This window comes from Rhinolophus sinicus, linkage group LG04, assembly GCF_036562045.2.
Source record: "Rhinolophus sinicus isolate RSC01 linkage group LG04, ASM3656204v1, whole genome shotgun sequence".
Classification (NCBI taxonomy): Eukaryota; Metazoa; Chordata; class Mammalia; order Chiroptera; family Rhinolophidae; genus Rhinolophus; species Rhinolophus sinicus.
This window is the reverse complement of record NC_133754.1, coordinates 8,178,524-8,196,738: the sequence shown is the minus strand read 5'-3', so window position 1 is coordinate 8,196,738 and position 18,215 is coordinate 8,178,524. Positions and strand designations below refer to the sequence as shown.

Here is an 18,215-nt window from a genome sequence, read left to right as displayed (position 1 = left end):
AACAGTGATCAATAATAATAGAATTCAAAATACCTGTAGGTAACATGCTAATATTCATAAAGTTGGTATGAGGATGAGAATTGGCTGTGACATGTACATCTTCAGTCTATTTTTTCCAGTGGGGCAGGAAGCACTAGTCAGTAGAAATCTAATTTTGTGGTAGCTTCCCTTTTTATTTCATTCTGAATGCAGTGTCTACATGGCTGATGTCCAAATTTTTAATAGTGTGTTTGTGATATGTTATGTTCCAAAGATTTCAAAGTAACAATAATAAAACAAATATGTAGGACACATCTAAGAAAATATTTGAAAATCTGAAAACATCAAGTAAGGAAAAAGTCAAGGAACTCTTGTAAATCAAAGAAATAATGTAATATACCACATATTTGAAATTTGTTTCAGTTGCCATTTTTGAGCTATATTAAAACGGTTGAAAATATTGAGCTCTTGACATTGCTGTTATATTTTTAAGGGGAGTGGACTGCATCGCAGGTATACAATATACAGATTGGATATTCATTCTGGAAACTTCTAATTTACACGTAAGACCTGCAAAGAAGCTAGTGGGTCAGGTACCATAGAGATTACTTGAAACATTCTCCTCAGTAGAGATGATTGAAGAAGAGGGATTTTCATGAGCTGCCTTTTGTAGGAAGTGACATTCCTTCATTTGCCTACACAGTATTTTCACTCTGAGCATTGTGTGTGCCAGGAACATTGTGGAGCAGGCTAAGACTCACTGTGCTTTCAAAGTCACAACGAAATTTTAGAAGTTGTTACAGGAATCTTTGAAGAGCAGGGAGGGATAACTGTAAGGTTCAATTTTTATGAGGTAATGAAGACCTTTACGTTGAGTTATTAATTGCCCAGCTCTTCCACTTGAAACTATTTTAAAGTATCTTTAAGCAATCACTGAATCAGAGTGAGAAATATATTCAGTCCTCTTCTTAAGATCACAGAATGAATAGGCATGGGCATTAAACAATGCCTTTCAGCTTAATTACTCTGCCTGGATTCTGGAAAATGTTACTATGTAAAGACTTAAAAACCTGAAGTGTGAATAGAAACATGATAATTGAAAGACTAACTTTTGTTATATACCTAGTGTGGTAAAGTGAATAGAGCATTAGAATGGTAATCACATGATTTGACTTTGGTCTCAGCTGGTGATTTGGGGCCTCACTTTCTTTACATTAAAAGAGGTCTGAACTCGGTTTATTCTTTCAAAAGGCCCTTTACTACCATGTTTCCCCGAAAATAAGACCTAGAGAGACAGCCAGCTCTAATGCAAACATTAATATAAGACCCGGTTTGTTTTGGAGCAAACATTAATATAAGACCCGGTCTTATATAAAACCCTAGCTGATTGTCTGGCTAGGTCTTATTTTCGGGGAAACACGGTCGGTGTTCTTGTGTACATTGCAGAACCATTGGACCAAACAGCTAGTTTAGGATCAAGGCCACTGTTTTGATTAGTTCTTTTTTCTCTTAAATAATTCCCCTCATAGCAATATGTTTTTTGTAGATATAGATTTTTAAAGAATTCCACTCATAGCAGTATGTTCTTTGTAGATATAGAGTTACATATTGCCGAGCTATAGGGCTCTTTTAAGTTTATTTTGCCCAACTCCTTCCCTTCCTGTAGAAGACAGCTGAGGCTGGAGAGATGGCGTCTGTCAATTGGTAATACATGGCAGCAATATGCTCTTTGAAGATTCAAACTAACCAGTACATTTTACACTTTAGTGAATTGAATCTACAACGTGGATATAAAGTATTGGATTGCAGATCTTTTAGAACTGTTAGTTCTGACAATCATTAATGACAGTAAGATTGCAACTGAAAAACAACAACAACCCAACAGATTCTTAGTTTGGAGGACCCTTAAAAGGTCATGTCAACTGAGAAAATACGAATGGATCCTGAAAGGCACGAACACCCTACAGCGATTACTTTCCAGAAAGTGTAAAGGGACTCCACCGTCTGGCAGAGACCTTTTTTGCAGTACTTAAAAATTGAGCTAACATCAGTTTGGAGTTCTCTGGATGAAGAGGAATCTGTCATTTTTGTATCTTCTCCCTCAAGCCCTCCCACACCTGCACGCGTTCTTGGACGCTGTGCGTGCACGACCCGCCGCGAGGCTGCAGATACTCGTGTCCGCTTAACAAGCTCGCTGCAGACGAGTTGTGAGCGGTGGCTGCTGCCTGTTGATCCCATTTCCTCCTGCTCTAGGCCGGGTTAGGGAGTGGCTCTCCCAGGACTTCCAGTGTTTTCGTGCTCGGGCACTGATATTCACAGGGCTCCAGTGCATTGTTTTCTTCCAGGCAGTCTCGGTTAGCGCTTCAGCTTAGACCTTTATTTTGCATTCTGTCGTCTTGGGCTGCGTGTCCTCTCTTGTTTCTGCGCTCTCTCCACGCCCTTCCCAGTTTCCTGTTAGCCAAAAGGAATCGCTCTTTCTGAACGAAAAGTTCCCAGAGCCGAGTGGAACCTCCCGGAAAATGCTCTTCTCTTCCGTGTGCGCCGGATGGGGGTGGGGGTGGGCCAGAAACTGAACGCCAAGGTTGGGAGCGCAGGAAGGACCCGGACCCCAGGCGGGGGCGGGAGAGGTATGGGTCGTCGGGGAAAGGCTGGGGGGGTCCTGAGACAGACCCGGGCAGCGCTCATCTGTCTCGGGGGAAGAGGGCACTTTTATTGGGGGATCTGTGCGGAGAGGCCCAAGCCTCCCAGGAGCGATTCCGGGTCCGAGAGGTGGCGGGGTGCACCCCAGGGAGTCGGGAGGAAACCCTAGGCTCCCTGTCTACCCCAGGGGCCCTCTTGCCCCTGGTGCCAGTGAGCCGAAGGCGGGAGCATGGCCACTGCCGGACCTGCGAGGGGTGGCCGCGGAGGTTTCTCGTCTCCCCCGTCCATCCTGGGGACCCCAGGCTTTAGGGGAAGTTGGAGGTTATCCCGTTCTCTGTCACCCCCATCTTCTCGATCCGCGCTGGTCGTATTCTGGGTCAGGACCCCTATACCATCCCGAGGTGGGTGCGCAGGGGTCCCAGAAGGGCCGGGCTCCACGTCCATTGTGACCACCGCGTCTGCCGCTCTGGCCCGAGCCGCGCGGAGGAGCCCGGGGGCGCCCGATCCCGGAGACCCTGCCTCGCGGGGGCCGTTGGAGGAGCGGAAGATGGCGGCGGCCGCTAGGCTCGGGGCTCCCGGCGCGGCTCGGGCTGAGCCCCCCCACTGACGGCCGCCGCCGCCCCCGCCGGGCGGTGCTGTGTCCCCGCAGGAGTCCGAGAGGATGGCTGGGGCCGGCGGCCAGCACCACCCACCGGGGGCCGCGGGAGGAGCGGCCGCCGCGGCCGGCGCCGCGGTCACTCCCGCCGCTGCGTCGGCGGGGACCGGAGAGGATTCGTCCGACAGCGAAGCGGAGCAAGAAGGACCCCAGAAACTGATCCGCAAAGTGTCCACGTCGGGGCAGATCCGGACCAAGGTGAGGCGGGCCTGAGTGGGGCGTGGAAGGCGGGAGGCGCGGCACCCGGAGCCGAGAGAGGTTGCCTGGGGCGCAGGGAGCGCGCCCGACGGTCCCGGGAGCGTGGAGAGCGGGGCGGGGCGGGGCCGGGCCGGGGGGCGGGGCCTGGGAGCGGGGCCGCGGGCAGGGATCCCCGGCCGCGAGCGGGAGGCCGCCGGGGTCGGCTCCCGGGGAGCTCGGCCCGCAGAGCAGGACGAGAAGCGAACCAGCGGCTCGGCGGGAGCGTGGGAAAAAGCCGAGGCGCTGTTGAGAGTTCCCACTCAGGGCACTTAGAAGGCGTGGCTTGTTTGTCCTCCCTGCGGGGCAGGGGTTGGGTAGAGTGTGTACGTTGCGCAGGGAGAGGAGGGCTGGGGGACCAGCGGAGCTGCATTGCCCCGCCGCTTTCCCTTCTCGCGGGCAGCAGCCTGGCTCTCCCCTGACCCACTAAGAGTGAGAGGTGGGTGGGCAGGTGACACCAGATAGTCCCTTTGCCTCCTGCTGCCGTTGGGAAGGCAGAAGCCACGCCAGCGCCAAACGATGCTGACGGTTATCCTCACCCAGCGGCGCAAAGGGCAGGCCGAGCTTCCCCTCGTTTCTCGCTGAGCGCCCAGTTCAGATCTTACACACCCAGGGTTATTTTTAACAATGAAAAGGAACGTCTTTGTACTTTATGGAGATTAGCATGCTGTTTTACCCTCATTTATGTAGCAGGTACTGCTGACCTGTTAAGGCTCAAAGTTTGAGTTTTCATTTGATGGTGAACAATACGTAGCAAATGCTTACCACTGAAAGATTAGTTATATGTTCTAATTTTCATCATAGTTTAAAAACCATCCCACGGAAAGTCGGTTATCACTGGGAACCTTTAATGAGGAGTTTGAAAAAGGGAACTAAAAATCATTAGATTTGTGTGCTCTCTTTAAAAATTAATTTGCAAAAATGAATTTATTCTATACCTGTTCTTTATGAGAATTTGTTTTTCTAAGTTTGTAGACCCCCTGTATAAAAACAGAACCTTAATTATATGCCTTTGGATTCATGTTTGTGTTAGCCTGCCTCCTTATTTTCTGACATAAAGGTGTAAGCACACAGAACTGTTAATAAGATTGCAGTTAGTAAGGATTCAAGGATTATTGCTTCAGTCATTGTTTTTTAGGGGCACATCTTGTAACTGCTTTTAATAGTGACATTTTTGAATTTTATAGAGTTTGTGATAAATTAAGGATACGGGGTTTAATGTGTTTCTAGAAGATTAAGGCAAAACAAGATAGGGATGTTCCAGCAAGTGCCTTTAACAATTGAAATTTAAATTTTAAAGAAGTTCATAAAACTTAAGAATGGGCAAAAAGGTGTTAAAAAATGGTATATTTTGTATATTCATATGAAATGGTTAAAACCCCATGCATACTTATACCAGGATTAACTAGTAAATTTAGGTGATTTGAGAGAACATTTAGAGGTGGCTCTAATTTGAATTGAGTAAAGTCAAACGATAAGTTTGTCAGGAGTAATGCCAAAATTTGTAGAATTCATGAACGTGAGCTAATAGATAAGATTATACTCTTTAAATTTGGTATTATCTATGGTTGGGGCTAAGCATGTTTATTGAGACTCAGAGGAAATTAAAAAAGCACATTTAGTGTTAGTTTTCCATTTAAGTTTCTAATGAAAACATTGAGCACATTTTGCCATGGTTTTAGATTAGAGACCATTACATGACGTGTTCCCAAGATGAACTGAATTTCAGAAATTCTGCATTTTACATTAGCTTGTATAAGTGCATATAAGTTCATTAGCATTTTCATATGGGACCTCCTGAGATCAGGGCCTAAAATGGCTGAGACCAATGAGCCTCAGCCTCCTTGCCTGCCCCACCCCCAGTCCAGACTGTTCACCTACAGTACAGGTTTCATTAATTAAATCACCTTGGGGCATATACTGATTCTTTGGGAAGAGGGTGAGGGTCAGTGATAGAATTCATAGAATGAGAACTGCTAAATTTAATATTGGTTCCCATTTTTCATTTATGATTGGGATAAGAGTTAAGGGAAACCATCTTTAAAGAAAGACGTGTACCCACTCGATCCCCTCCATATGTATGTAAGATGAGAGAGCCTGGAGAAGAGGCCCCAGGACTAGCACAAGGCCTAGTGGTTTTCAAGACGGCAGTGGCAGTTCTTGCTCCTACATCCTGAAGATGTACCATGGGGCCACCAGGTCTGACAGGTTGTGGTTACTGGTGGCATCTTTGATCCTGGTTGCGTAGCAGCCTGGGATACACACATATACACTGGTGGCATCTTTGATCCTGGTTGCGTAGCAGCCTGGGATACACACATATACACTGGTGGCATCTTTGATCCTGGTTGCGTAGCAGCCTGGGATACGCACATATACACATGCCTACATGTGATGTGGATATGTGCTCTTCATAAAGTATTTGTGCATAGATACACAGAGGGCATACAGCGGAGTATGTTACATATAGAGATAAAAAATATTTGTTGCATGACTGTACATATTACATACATATAATGTTATATATATATGAATAGGATTGTTAAAACATAGTGCTTATTTTAGTTTCCTTTAAGACCCTTAGGATCGCAAAGCTGTTTGGTATCCAGTTTAGCTTTGGCGTGACAGAAGGCCCTTTATTGAAGTAATTACCTTATTTCAAGTGTCCTTTATTGTAAATACTGGTTAGTGTTTTAAATAATTTGAATGTTAGTACAGAAAGTTAATTGTGGCATTTGAAAAGTATCCGGACTTTTCTTAATTGAAAAAGTGTTACATGCATGTAATAAGACATTCAAATGGTGTGAGAGGATATGGGAGAGTATCCAGTGAAAAGGAATCTCCCTCTCATCCCAGACCTTCTAGTCTCTGTTGACATTTTCTTGGTGTGCTTCCAGAAAATTTTTATGCACATACATATATTTCTTCAAAAAATAGTACTGGGAGCATTCTGTACACATGTTGTGTCTTGTTTGTTTGGAAATGTAATATGGAGATCATTTCCCTAATGGAACATATATGTCTCTCTTATTGTTTTTAACGATGGCAGAGTATTCCATTATATTAGGTTGAACTAAGTGCAGTTGCTATGTCAGTATGTCAGAAACGGTCGAAAGTAGAATGGTAGTTGCCAGGGGCTGGGAGGTGGGGGAAATGGGGAGGTGTTGGTAAAAGAGTACAAACTTTGAGTTATAAGATAAATAAGTTCCGGGGATCTAAGGTACAGCATATTGACTATAGTTAATAATACTGCATTGTCTACTTGAAATTTACTAATAGATCTTAAGCGTTTTCACACACAATAAAAGGTAACTGTGAAATGATGTATATGTTAATTAACTTAATTGTGGTAATCATTTGACAACGTATATGTCTATCAAATTACCATGTTGTATACTTTAAGTATATATAATTTTCTTTATCAATTATATCTGAATAATTAACTGGAAAAAATGGTGGAAAAGGGAAGTTTCATATGGTTCAACCTAGCATGGTATGTCATCATTTAATTAACCAGTTCTCTATGGAAGGAAATATGGATTATTGTAGCACAACACTAATCATAGTTTTTTTTGCAGTGGATGTGATGACTTTTTAAGTAAAGAATAAGACTGGCATGCTTTTAAAATTAGCGTGGTTAATAAAATCCTCATGTGCGTTCTAATGCTGTCCTAGCATCCCCATATTATATACTCTTTTCATTTTCCGATTTTCCCTTGGTTTCTTTGTCCTTGGAGTCTTCTGTACTATTGTTATCTTTCTGTGTTTTTCAATTTATTCCTTTCTCTGTATCACCTTAGTGGAATTTCAGGTAGTCTCATCTGAAATCTCACCCAGGTGCTAAACACTGGATCATTTTATGGCTGCCTCTATTTCCCCGAAGGAAAAAGAAATCACTTATATACACAAGTGGAAATAGTGCTGCAGTGGGATGGCAAAGGGTGTACCTTGTCATCTCTTTCTCTCTCTTTCCCCTTGGCTATTACTCCTGAAGCCTTAATCCTGTCTGAAGGAGGAGGTTGATTTTTACACTCAGATTTACTGTTGTGAAGGGTTTCATAGGTATTTCCTGAGAATGAGACATTCTGAAACAACACTAATACAAACTCATGGTTTTGAACATGAGTGTGAAGGAGGCTTTGCTGGTTTTCCGTTCACCCATGAATGCTGCAGCCTTTCATCTTGCAGGGAATGGCTGGAGGAACGTTGGTCTGGTTTATCAACTAGGAATGTTCACTGGTCATAAGCCAAAAACGGTTATAAACAAATGGGAACCATCTTGGTGACTTTTTCTGACTTTGAATCATCTCTGGCAAGGTCTTGAAGCTTCATGTATCAAAAGTACCCTTTAACTGAGTTTATTAATCGTCTCCCTTTTTTGACATGTATATGTTTTCCTACAGTTAATTTTGGATGTCCATGAATGACTCTCTAAGTTTAGGTAAAATGTACCTAAACAGTGGAAAGCTACTCAGAACTTTGTAACATTGTTTCTAGATTAAGACATCTCATTAAGCTCATTAAGAACAGTCACCACATTCTTCAATTAGTATCTTGGTTTTAATTTAACATGAAGGATGCGTTAAATGAACTCTTGTACCTTTATGATGATAAGTCAGTATATGGAAATATTGATTTGTAGTTTTCGCTGCTTTATGAGATGCAATTTGTGCAATTAAATCGTTATCTTTTACCATAAACTGTAGGTACAGTAGATTAGGGAAGACTTGCCCCGCCTTTTTCAGATCGTAGGTGGCAGCCCATTACGGGGTCATGTTGGCTCACAGCCAGCATTTAAAACAGAAACTGCATAGATTAGAAAATATTATTTAAAACTTTTACCCCCAGTTCTGGATGGGAACACTGGATTGGGCAATGATCCAAATAGGACGACAAACGGAAACATGGCCAGAAGATTGTTAAGAAATGAGAACAAAGTAATATTGACAGGTTTTTTTTGTCCAGAAACTCAATATGATGTGAGAGGCAAGTAGGAACTTTTTACGTTTTGATAGGTGATGAACAGGAAGATATCTTGAATAACAAGAATAATTGATATTCATCTAGGGCAGAAGTTAGCTAACTTTTTCTGTGCAGGGCCAGATAGTAAATATTTTCAACTTTGTGGGCCATAAAGTCTGTGTCAAAATCACTGATCTAGATTGTTAGAGTGTAAAAGCAGCCGTAGATAATACTTAAGTAAGTGTGGCAATATTCCAATAAAACTTAATTTAAGGACACTAAAATTTGAATTCATAAAATTTTCATGTGTTAAGAAATATTCTTTTTTTAAAAGCCATTTAAAGATGTAAAAACCTTCTTAGCTTGTGGCTGTACAAATTTAGGTGCCAGGAGGGAATGGCCAGTAGGCTTGGCTTGTGGGCCTCAGGTTGTTGACCCCATTCTGGATGATGGAAAATGAGGTTTGCAAAGCTTGTGAAGTTAAGGTGCTGCTAAATACCATCAGGATTTAAGGGACCAAATAAAGCTAGAATTCAATCCATTTAAAAATTTCATCTTTGTAGAACATTTTATTTTTAGCTTGGTTTGCGTCTTTGCTTCCATTTTAATGTGAACTAAATATAGACTGGAAACTTTGAGTCTTGGTACAGTAATATATGGTATAACAGCTTTCTTTCCATTTTGATTACAAGTTAAACATGATATCCCATTATTAAAGATAGACATAATAAATAATTTACTAAACCTTTACATATAACTTCAGATGCATTATTTGGAAGTATCTAAATTTAGAAAGCTTTCACTTAGTTTAAGGTCACATGTTTGCTGTTGTGGTGGGAGTGATGAAAGGTTATATGAAACTACTATTGTAAACGACTCTGGGCTCCTTTCTGTTTCCAGGGTGCAGTGTTTCACTCATATTGGATTTGTTAGGCTTTACTTACTCAGGAAATGTGTTTATAAGCAAAGGTTTTAATTAAAGAGAGTTTGTTTTATGTCTAAAAATAGATCTTTAAAAAAGACCATGACATGTTACATTTTCTCTTGGCAAATTTGTTTGGTCTTGTTGGGTACCGAATATTTTTTTCTATTTGCTTACTTGAAAACACATTTGTATTTTTGATTTGGTTAAGTGACTTAACAATATCAATGACCATTATTGGTAAGAGCCTGAATTTAGGATTCTATGTACATTGTTTCTACTTTAGATTGTTGCCCAGTTTTTTCCAACAAACATATATGGTAATGATTTCCTTTTCCTGGGCTTTTTGTTATGAGGGTGTTTAGAAAACTGTTAGGTTCTTGTTTTATATTAGGGAAATAAGATTAACTTTATCACATGTAGAGCTAGAATCTCTAAACTTCTTACTGTGCCACTTGATAACCAGGACATTTTCAAACCACCAGAATGTAATTTAGCAAAATAATTCTTTTTTTATGTAAGCTTGGAGCATTTAGGTTAGAAATTTAAAAATACTTTTGTACTTAGCATTTTATCGTTTACACAGCAGCTTCATAATACCTGACCTTATTTAACAATTGCATAAAATTGTCTGAATTTTACCAATGTTAAAACTGAGTTTGAGTATCTGCTGAGTAAACGGCAGGGCTGGAACCCAAAAGCAGAACTTCTAACTGCTGTACCACTAGTCCTTGGTACAGTGGGTACAGGGGATGGGCTCCAAATGCTTTCTTTCCGGAGTGCCATAAACTTCTTGGGTTTTGAAACTTTACATGTTACATGTGCAAGTTTGCATATATGCAGGCTCTGTCCTCAAGTCTCTGCCTCTCTCCCTCCACCCCCTCCTTTCCCTTGAATTCCCCTTCTCCTCTCCCTCCCCTTCTTCCGCCTTCCTGCCCTGCCCTTCATTAATTTGTTTAATCTGTGAGCCTGCCTCTCACCAGTGTTTTAGGTTTCAGAATGCCTTTTTGCATGCAAATCCCATGTTTTTTGTGTGTGACATGTTTACAAGTCTATGTTTGAAAAGTGAATTTTGGAATAAAAAATTTCATCTGAAATTTATATTAATTTTAATGACTGTTAGCAAAATCATGAAATTACTTTGAAAACATGTTTAGAAAGACAAGTTTAGAAGAAACACGTATAGGTATCTTAACTCCTCAAGTAGGTTTTCAAAGACAACTGTTAGTTTCACTTCCATAAGGTAAGATGCTATTTTTAAAAGGGCATGGTACAGCATTAAAAAGAATGATGTAATTTCCACTTGGCCTATTAAGCAGAGTTGAAGAAAAACTAGGAGTAAAATTTGGTTTTAATTAGCGAAGGAATGAAAATGACATTTTTGGGGACCAGCTTTCTCCAGCTGACTATTTGGTTTAGATAAGAAAAGGTGCCAGGCTGTGTACCTGAGCAGGCAGACTGTTTTGAGTTGGGTTATTCGTACAGACTCATATAGTACTTTAACATTACGTTATAATGTGATGTGTACGAATATGTCATGTCTGTAGTGTGTGAGGCAAACAGCACCTTGAGTGGATCCGCTTCAGAACCAGAGCACGTTCAGCATCATGCCCTGTGCACCTGTGTGCTCCGTCTCATTCGTGCCCTTCGCTGCCCTTCTGTGCATTCAGAAGGCTGTTTGTGGTCTTCCAAGCGCTGTCATAGGTGGCACAGGTAGAGCTGCGGAGAAAAACAAAATAGACAGAAACTTCTGCTCTCATGGAGCCCACGTTTGAATGCAAGGAGAATTTGTAAATTCATAAATATGTAAAATGCATACTGTATTAGAAGGTGAGAAGTGCTAGAGAGAAAAATAAGCATAAATGGGAGTTGGCAGGAGGTGGGGAGGGCAAGGGCTTCCTGGGAAGGTGACCTCTGAGCAGTGATCTTGAGGGAATGAGCCAGGTGGACCTCTGGGGGACAAGCAGTTTAGGCAGCAGGAACAGCACCTGCAAAGACTGAAAGACAGAAACGGCCACAAGGAGAGGTCAGTGGGGCTGAAGTGGGGGTGGGAGTGGGGGGAGCCGGTCGTAAAGTTAACCATGTCAGAGTAAAGTGCTATAGAGAAGAGTCCTTAGCCTGGGGTTCATGCATTCTATGGCATCGGAGGGGCTAAAGACGGCTCCCCAAAGTTTAGGTCTGTGTATGCACTTCAGAAGGCAAAACCACTGATTTGAAAAGGGGAACTGCAGGGCAGACAATAAAAGATAGATGAAAAATACGCCCACACAAACACTCCACAACCATCCATTGTCATCGTTTGGAGAAATGCTAAAACTGGGGGTTGGATTCTGTGGAATGAAATGAGAAGCAGCAGAGCACAGCAAGGTTTCTTGGAGTACGTAGGTAGTGTTGGGTTTGCTTCTCAGCTCTTTCGTGTACTGTTAGGTGACCTCGGCCATGCCACTTACATTACAGAAAATGCAGTGCCATCAATATCTGGGTCTCCCCTGTTCTGCCCAGCCCACCGTTAGACTTCATGTCTTCCTTGCAGATACGTAGGTAGGGCTGTGTAACTGGAATATGGATGTGAGTGATGTTTCCTGGCCTCTAAAGCCGTGTGGGGGGCTGGCCGTGCTCTGTCTCTTCCCTCCCCCACCACCTAGACATAGATTATTCAGTGGAAGGAGCTTAGGTCCCTGAACCACTTCATGGAGCAGAGCCTCTGTGCTCCTGCCCCAACCACCCTGGATTGTGACACCAGCTGGAAACAGACTCCTTTCCTGTAGTGAGCTCCTGAGCTTTGGGCATTGTTTGCCAACAGCAGTTAGCATACTGTGGCCAACACACTTCATGTCTCCGAACTTTGGATTTCTCATTTGCAAAATGGATACAGTGATTCCAACTTGGTACATAGTACTGAGGATTGCCACAGTATGCTTTTGTATCTCTGATTATTAGAATTATTTTGTAAAATTGGTAAAAATCCTAATAACTCAATTATTCCCGATACACATGTCTTCTAAATAATTTAATCAGCAGGATATACAGACCACTATCCTTTGATGACTATTTAAAAGACTTGATAAAACTATATTTTTACAGAGCGTTATTTTAGAATTTTAAAAAAATGTCTGCCCCTGCGATGGGCCCTTCAGACATGAAAACCCACACTGCAGGAGCAGTGAAGGTGGGCTTACTCTACCTGATGGTCTTGGTTGGGGCCAGCCTTGTTTCTAGAGTACTGGATGTTACCAGGGGTCTTAGGAACAAAGACTTGATTCAGAACGAATGACCCCTTGAAGGTGGTAGTGGAAATAATTGGCCAAGGAGGCTTCTAGGTGCTTTCATGGCCAAGTGCTGATCTTGAAATGATCTCCCTTACACTTCCCTGTCTCCCCTTCCTTCTCATTCCACACAGTCTGGCTTTTACCCCCAATCACTTCCTGAAAACTTCTTTTGCAAGGGTCACTAATGATCTAATTGCTAAAATCCAGGGGTCTCTTTTTAGTTTTCACTCAACTTGCCAATGTGGGCACTGTTGACTGTTTTTTCTCACGTCTTCTGCTTTTGTTTTCAAGGTTTAAATTTCTCTTATTCTTAATTACCTTTTTACTGCCTCTTGGTCTTTATGCCTGGTTCCTTTTGCTAATGGTTTTTGTTTCCTAGGATTCTTACTCTGTGTTTGCCGTTTCTTTAGTTGATCTGATCAATTAGATTAGGCTTCGACTACCAGCTGTACCAGCCTTTCCCTAACCTGTACTCTCCTGAGATCTGGACCTATTATTTCCTTTGCCTACCAGACACCTACTATTGTGGGTTCCATAGCCATCTCAACCTCAGCATTCTCAAACTGAGTAGGTATGTAATGAGTCTCCCCACCTCCAGGCCAGATTGTGCTCCATTACTTTTACGCGTGCGCACGAGTGTGTGTGTGTGTGTGTGTGTGTAATGGGATATTATTCAGCTTTTAAAAGGAAAGGAATTCTGATGTGCTATTAGGTTGATGCAAAAGTAATTGCAGTTTTTGCAATTATTTTTAACCTTTTAAACCGCAATTACTTTTGCACCAACCTAATACAATGTGGATGAACCTTGAAAACATTATGCTAAGTGAAATAAGTCAGACATAAAAAGAAAGATACTGTATGATTCCACCTAGAGTAGTCCTATTCAGAGAAGACAGGAAGTAGAATGGTGGTTGCCAGAGGCTTCGGGGAGGAGGGAGGCAGAGTTAGTGTTTAATGGGGATGGAGTTGCAGTTTTGAAGATAAAAAGGTTCTGGAGATGGGTGGTGATGGCTGTACAACAATGTAAATGTACTCAATGCCATGGAACTGCACCCCTAAACATGGTTAAGATGATGAATTTTATGTTATGTGTATTTTACGACAATTATAAAGCAAGCTTCAGAGGAACGACCGACTATAAACTCAATATTATTACAAGAATTCTTTAGTGGGATAAAAGTGAAATATAAACTTAAGAAATGTGCAAGACTTCAAGAAAATTATGAAACTATTAAGAAAACTGAAACTTTGCTGACAGACAAAAATAATTTGAATAAATGCTGTAAGTTTTACCCAATTTGTCTGGGAATTTTACGCAATTACAGATATATTTACTACTGGAACTTTGCCTAACTTACTAAAATGATCTGAAAGGTCATAAAATAATGTCTAGTTACATATTGAAAAGGAAGAGTAAAGAAGAGGGCCTCAGTCAATTAGATGTGATTAAACGTAGTGCAAAGCTACAAAATTTTCATGTAGCTTTCTTTGAATTGGGAATAAACTGAAAAATCAGTGGAACAGAATACAAAGTCCAGAAACTTACCAATAAATACGTAATATATTTTACAATCAAAATAATGTTTCAAGTCAGTGGAGAAAAGATGGATTACTAATTCCTCTTGAGGCAACTGGCTCACCATTTACTTAAAAAAAAAAAATTGGAAGCCCAATCCCTACCTCACACTATGGACTACATATTTTCCAGATAAGTTAAAGATAGAATTTATAATAAATGAATCATAAAAGTACTAGAATAAATATAAGAAAGTAATTGCATAGTTTCAGGGTTGGAGGGAATTTTAAAATGTGGCAGGGAAGAAAACAGAACAAAAAAGCTTATTAAATCCTGACAAATTGAAGCTTACCTTGACCCAATTTACAGGGCAATTAACCAAATTACTTGAATGTGTAGCTAATAAGATTATTTCTCACTTCTTTCCTCCATGTTTATACTACAAATGTCCAATAATAAAGTATTGGTTAAATGCAATATTTATATAAAAAAATCACTGTTCCCTCAGGTACAAGTGCCGGGCAGGCAGAAGGTGTTCAGTAGGTATTAAATGAGTAGATAAATGAAAAAATAAACTAATTTGCATCATGTTGACATGGAAGATACAATATATTGGGCAGAAAAAGGAGATTATAATACCATGTGTAGACTCTGAGCCCCATGGAAGGAGATAACAGAGATATTGTGGTTTTTCACTGTATTATGGAATTATGGGTGTTTATTCTTTTCCTCTCTTTATTTCTATTTTCAATTTTTTTTCAGTTTACATGTTTGCTTTTGTAACAATAAAAACCTTGAGTTTTTAAATTTGGATGTACCTCATTACAGAAAAATGCAAATAGAAATTTTGAATCCTCATACACTGAAGGAATTCAAAGACCAGTGAGCTTGTATGAATAAAATGTATCTGATAAGTAGGTGGCATGATCCTTCACACTTCTTAAGGTGGATTAATCATTTCTGTAGGTTTAGATAGATAGTATTATCTGCCTAGAAGAATGTATTAATTTCTCTGTTTGTATATGAAGGAATAATTGAGTAATTTAGCATTTCTGGAAAAGCAAAAACAAACCAAAAATATCCCTACAGGGATATTTTGATCCATACTTACGAACATTACTGTAAAGATGTTTTTGAGATATTAGAAGCTGAACGTCTGCATAGCCTATTTTTTATTATAAGCAAAAGGTTAAATAGTGATAATAAAATCAGTAGCCCCTATGAAGGGTTGTTAAAATTTGCCAGATTTGTAAATAGAATAATATGGCTTTTAAGAGGAGCTTACCTTAAATTGACCTAGGTTTTTACTTTGTTTCTTTAATAAATTAAATATAAACTTAAAATTTTTGGTACTAAAAAGCCTTGGCTATTGGTAGCATTGCTAAAACTTATTTGAACAAGAATACTTAACAAATTATAGTGTATTGGCAGAATACTACCGTGTTTCTCCCAAAATAAGACCTAGCCGGACCATCAGCTCTAATGCGTCTTTTGGAGCAAAAATTAATATAAAACCTGGTCTTATTTTAATATAACATAAAACCCGGTCTTATATAATGTAAGACTGCGTATAATATAATATAATATAATACTGGGTATAATATAATGAAATACTATACCAGGTTTATGTAATATAAGACCGGGTCTTATATAATATAATATAGGACCGGGTCTTATATTAATTTTTGCTCCAAAAGACGCATGGACCATCAGACGCAGCTGATGGTCCGGCTAGGTCTTATTTTCAGGGAAACATGGTAATAGGAACTTGGTTGATAAAATGTATCCTGTCTTTCAGCCCGAGACAGCGTAAACATGTCTGCTAGAAATGCTTTGTATGCAGAAACCATTGAAATTTATTTTGACATTATAACACAAAATACATGGCCCACATCAGTGATGACATGCATCAAATGACAAATATTAGTGAAATGCCTCCTTTGCATCACTGTGAGGTCAGAAGTCAGGTCTTCGGGTGTCTGGCAACCTTTAGTGCAACCTGCTGACATGATTTTGTAGCAGCACTTTCAGTATAGTTTTTCACGTAATAACACTACATGCGTGTACTTAACATTTTATATACTGGATCTTCATTATTGTGGATTCTGTGTATGCTAATTTGCCAACTCCAAAAGCGATACTCCTGGTGCTTTGTGGTCATTGACAATCAGGCGTAGAGCAGCCTGGAAATTTGAGTTGCCTCATGCGCATGTCCCCAGATGAAGTTGAACCTGGTGACAACCTGCCTTCCCACACAGTAAACAAGTGTCTTTTTTGTGATCTATGTGAGACATTTTTCCCATTTTTGTGCTTTCTGTTGGTGATCTCAGTGTTTGAAAGGCACCGAGCTTAGTGCTGAAATGCTGTCTAGAGGCCTAAAGTCTAGAAGGCAGAGGTGTGCCTTATAGAAAAATACTTGTGCTTCTTTCAGCTGTGAGTTATAGCGCTACTGGCCGCAAGTTCAGGGTTAATGGATCAATAATAGGCATTAAACAAACACGCATAAAACAAGGTTATGCGCTGGGCAGTTGACGGGAAGGCTCACAGGAGGTTGAACACTGCATTTCCCCTGGGAGCTGTGGTTCAGTATTCACTAATTCAGTGTTCGCAGCGACTTTTTTTTTTTTTTTGGAGTTTTGAGATATCTTTTTTGTTGTTCTATTCAGTTTTGTTTTATTTTATTTTTAACTTATTGAAGTATAATTGACATATTAATTTCAGGTGTACAGCATAATGATTTAATGCTTGTATGACAATGACCAAAATAAGTCTAGTTAGCATGTGTCAGCATAAGTAGTTACAAATTATTTTCTTGTGATGAGGACTTTTAAGACTGACTCTCTTAGGGACTTTCAAAGATGCAATACAGTATTATTAACGGTAGTCACCATTCTGTACTTATTTCTTGTAAAACTGGAAGTTTGTACCTTTTGATCCACATTACCTAACCCCCGTTCCCTGCCTCCAGCAATCACCAGTATGTTCTGTATGAGTTTTGTTTTGTCTTTTTGGTTGGTTGTTTTTAGATTCCACATGTAAATGATATCATGTGGCATTTGTTTTTTTCTCTCTGACTTATTTCGTTTAGCATCATGCCCTCAAGGTCCATCCATGTTGTTACAAATGGCAAAATTTCATCCTTTTTTATGACAGAATAACATTGCATTTATATATGTGTGTATACACACACACACACACACACAAACACACTTATATAAATGCAAAAATGCTAACTCACAAAGCTATATACAGCATAATTTATAAAGCTATGGATATAACCTAAGTGTGCGTCAATGGATGAATGAATAAAGAAATCCATTGATGCACACTTAGGTTATTTCTTAGCTATTGTAGCTTATATCTTAGCTATTGTAAATTATGCTGTATATATCTTTTTGAATTAGCGTTTTCATTTTCTTCAATAAATACCCAGAAGTGGAATTGCTGGATCACATGGTAGTTGTATTTTTAATTTTTGAGGAACCTCCATATTGTTTTCCATAGTGGGTGCACCAATTTATATTCCCACCAATAGTCCACAAAGGTTCCCTTTTCTTCACATCTTCACAAACAATTGTTTTTTCTTGTCTTTTTTCTAATAGCCTTTTTTACAGGTGTGAGGTGATATCTCATTGTGGTTTTGATTCGCATTTCCCTGATGATTAATGATGTTGAGAACCTTTTCATGTACCCATTGGCCATTTGTATGTCTTTGGAAAAATGTCCATTTAGATCTTCCGCCCATTATTAAATCAGATTGTTATTTATTTTATTTTATTGCTATTGAGTTTTATGGATTCTTTATATATCTGATATATGATTTATAAATACTTTTCCTAATTCCATGTGCCACCTTTTCATTTTGTTGATAATTTCCTCTGCTCTGCAGAACCTTTTTAATTTGATGTAGTCCCACTTGTTGATTTTTGCTTCTGTGGCCTTTGGTTTTGGTGTCAGATCCAAAAAATCATCGCAAAGGCTGATGTCAAGGAGCTTCCTGCCTATGTTTTCTTCCAGGAGTTTTATGGTTTCAGGTCT

At 40.2% G+C, this 18,215-nt stretch overlaps 1 protein-coding gene across 6 annotated transcripts in view; it reads left to right on the top strand.

Moving 5' to 3' along the window:
* The window catches only part of DGKH (diacylglycerol kinase eta), a 165,129-nt gene that overhangs the window by 5,336 nt on the left and 141,578 nt on the right, over nucleotides 1–18,215 (top strand). For 4 of the 6 annotated variants that reach the window (XM_074329334.1, XM_074329332.1, XM_074329336.1 and 1 more), the window contains exon 2: nucleotides 3,269–3,472. In XM_074329334.1, coding sequence (XP_074185435.1) covers nucleotides 3,281–3,472 — 192 coding nt within the window. In that variant the 5' untranslated portion in view covers nucleotides 3,269–3,280. Of the gene's footprint in view, nucleotides 1–1,560; nucleotides 2,607–3,268; nucleotides 3,473–18,215 lie in introns of those variants that run through there. The other 2 variants (XM_074329333.1, XM_019749797.2) reach the window with 2 other exon arrangements.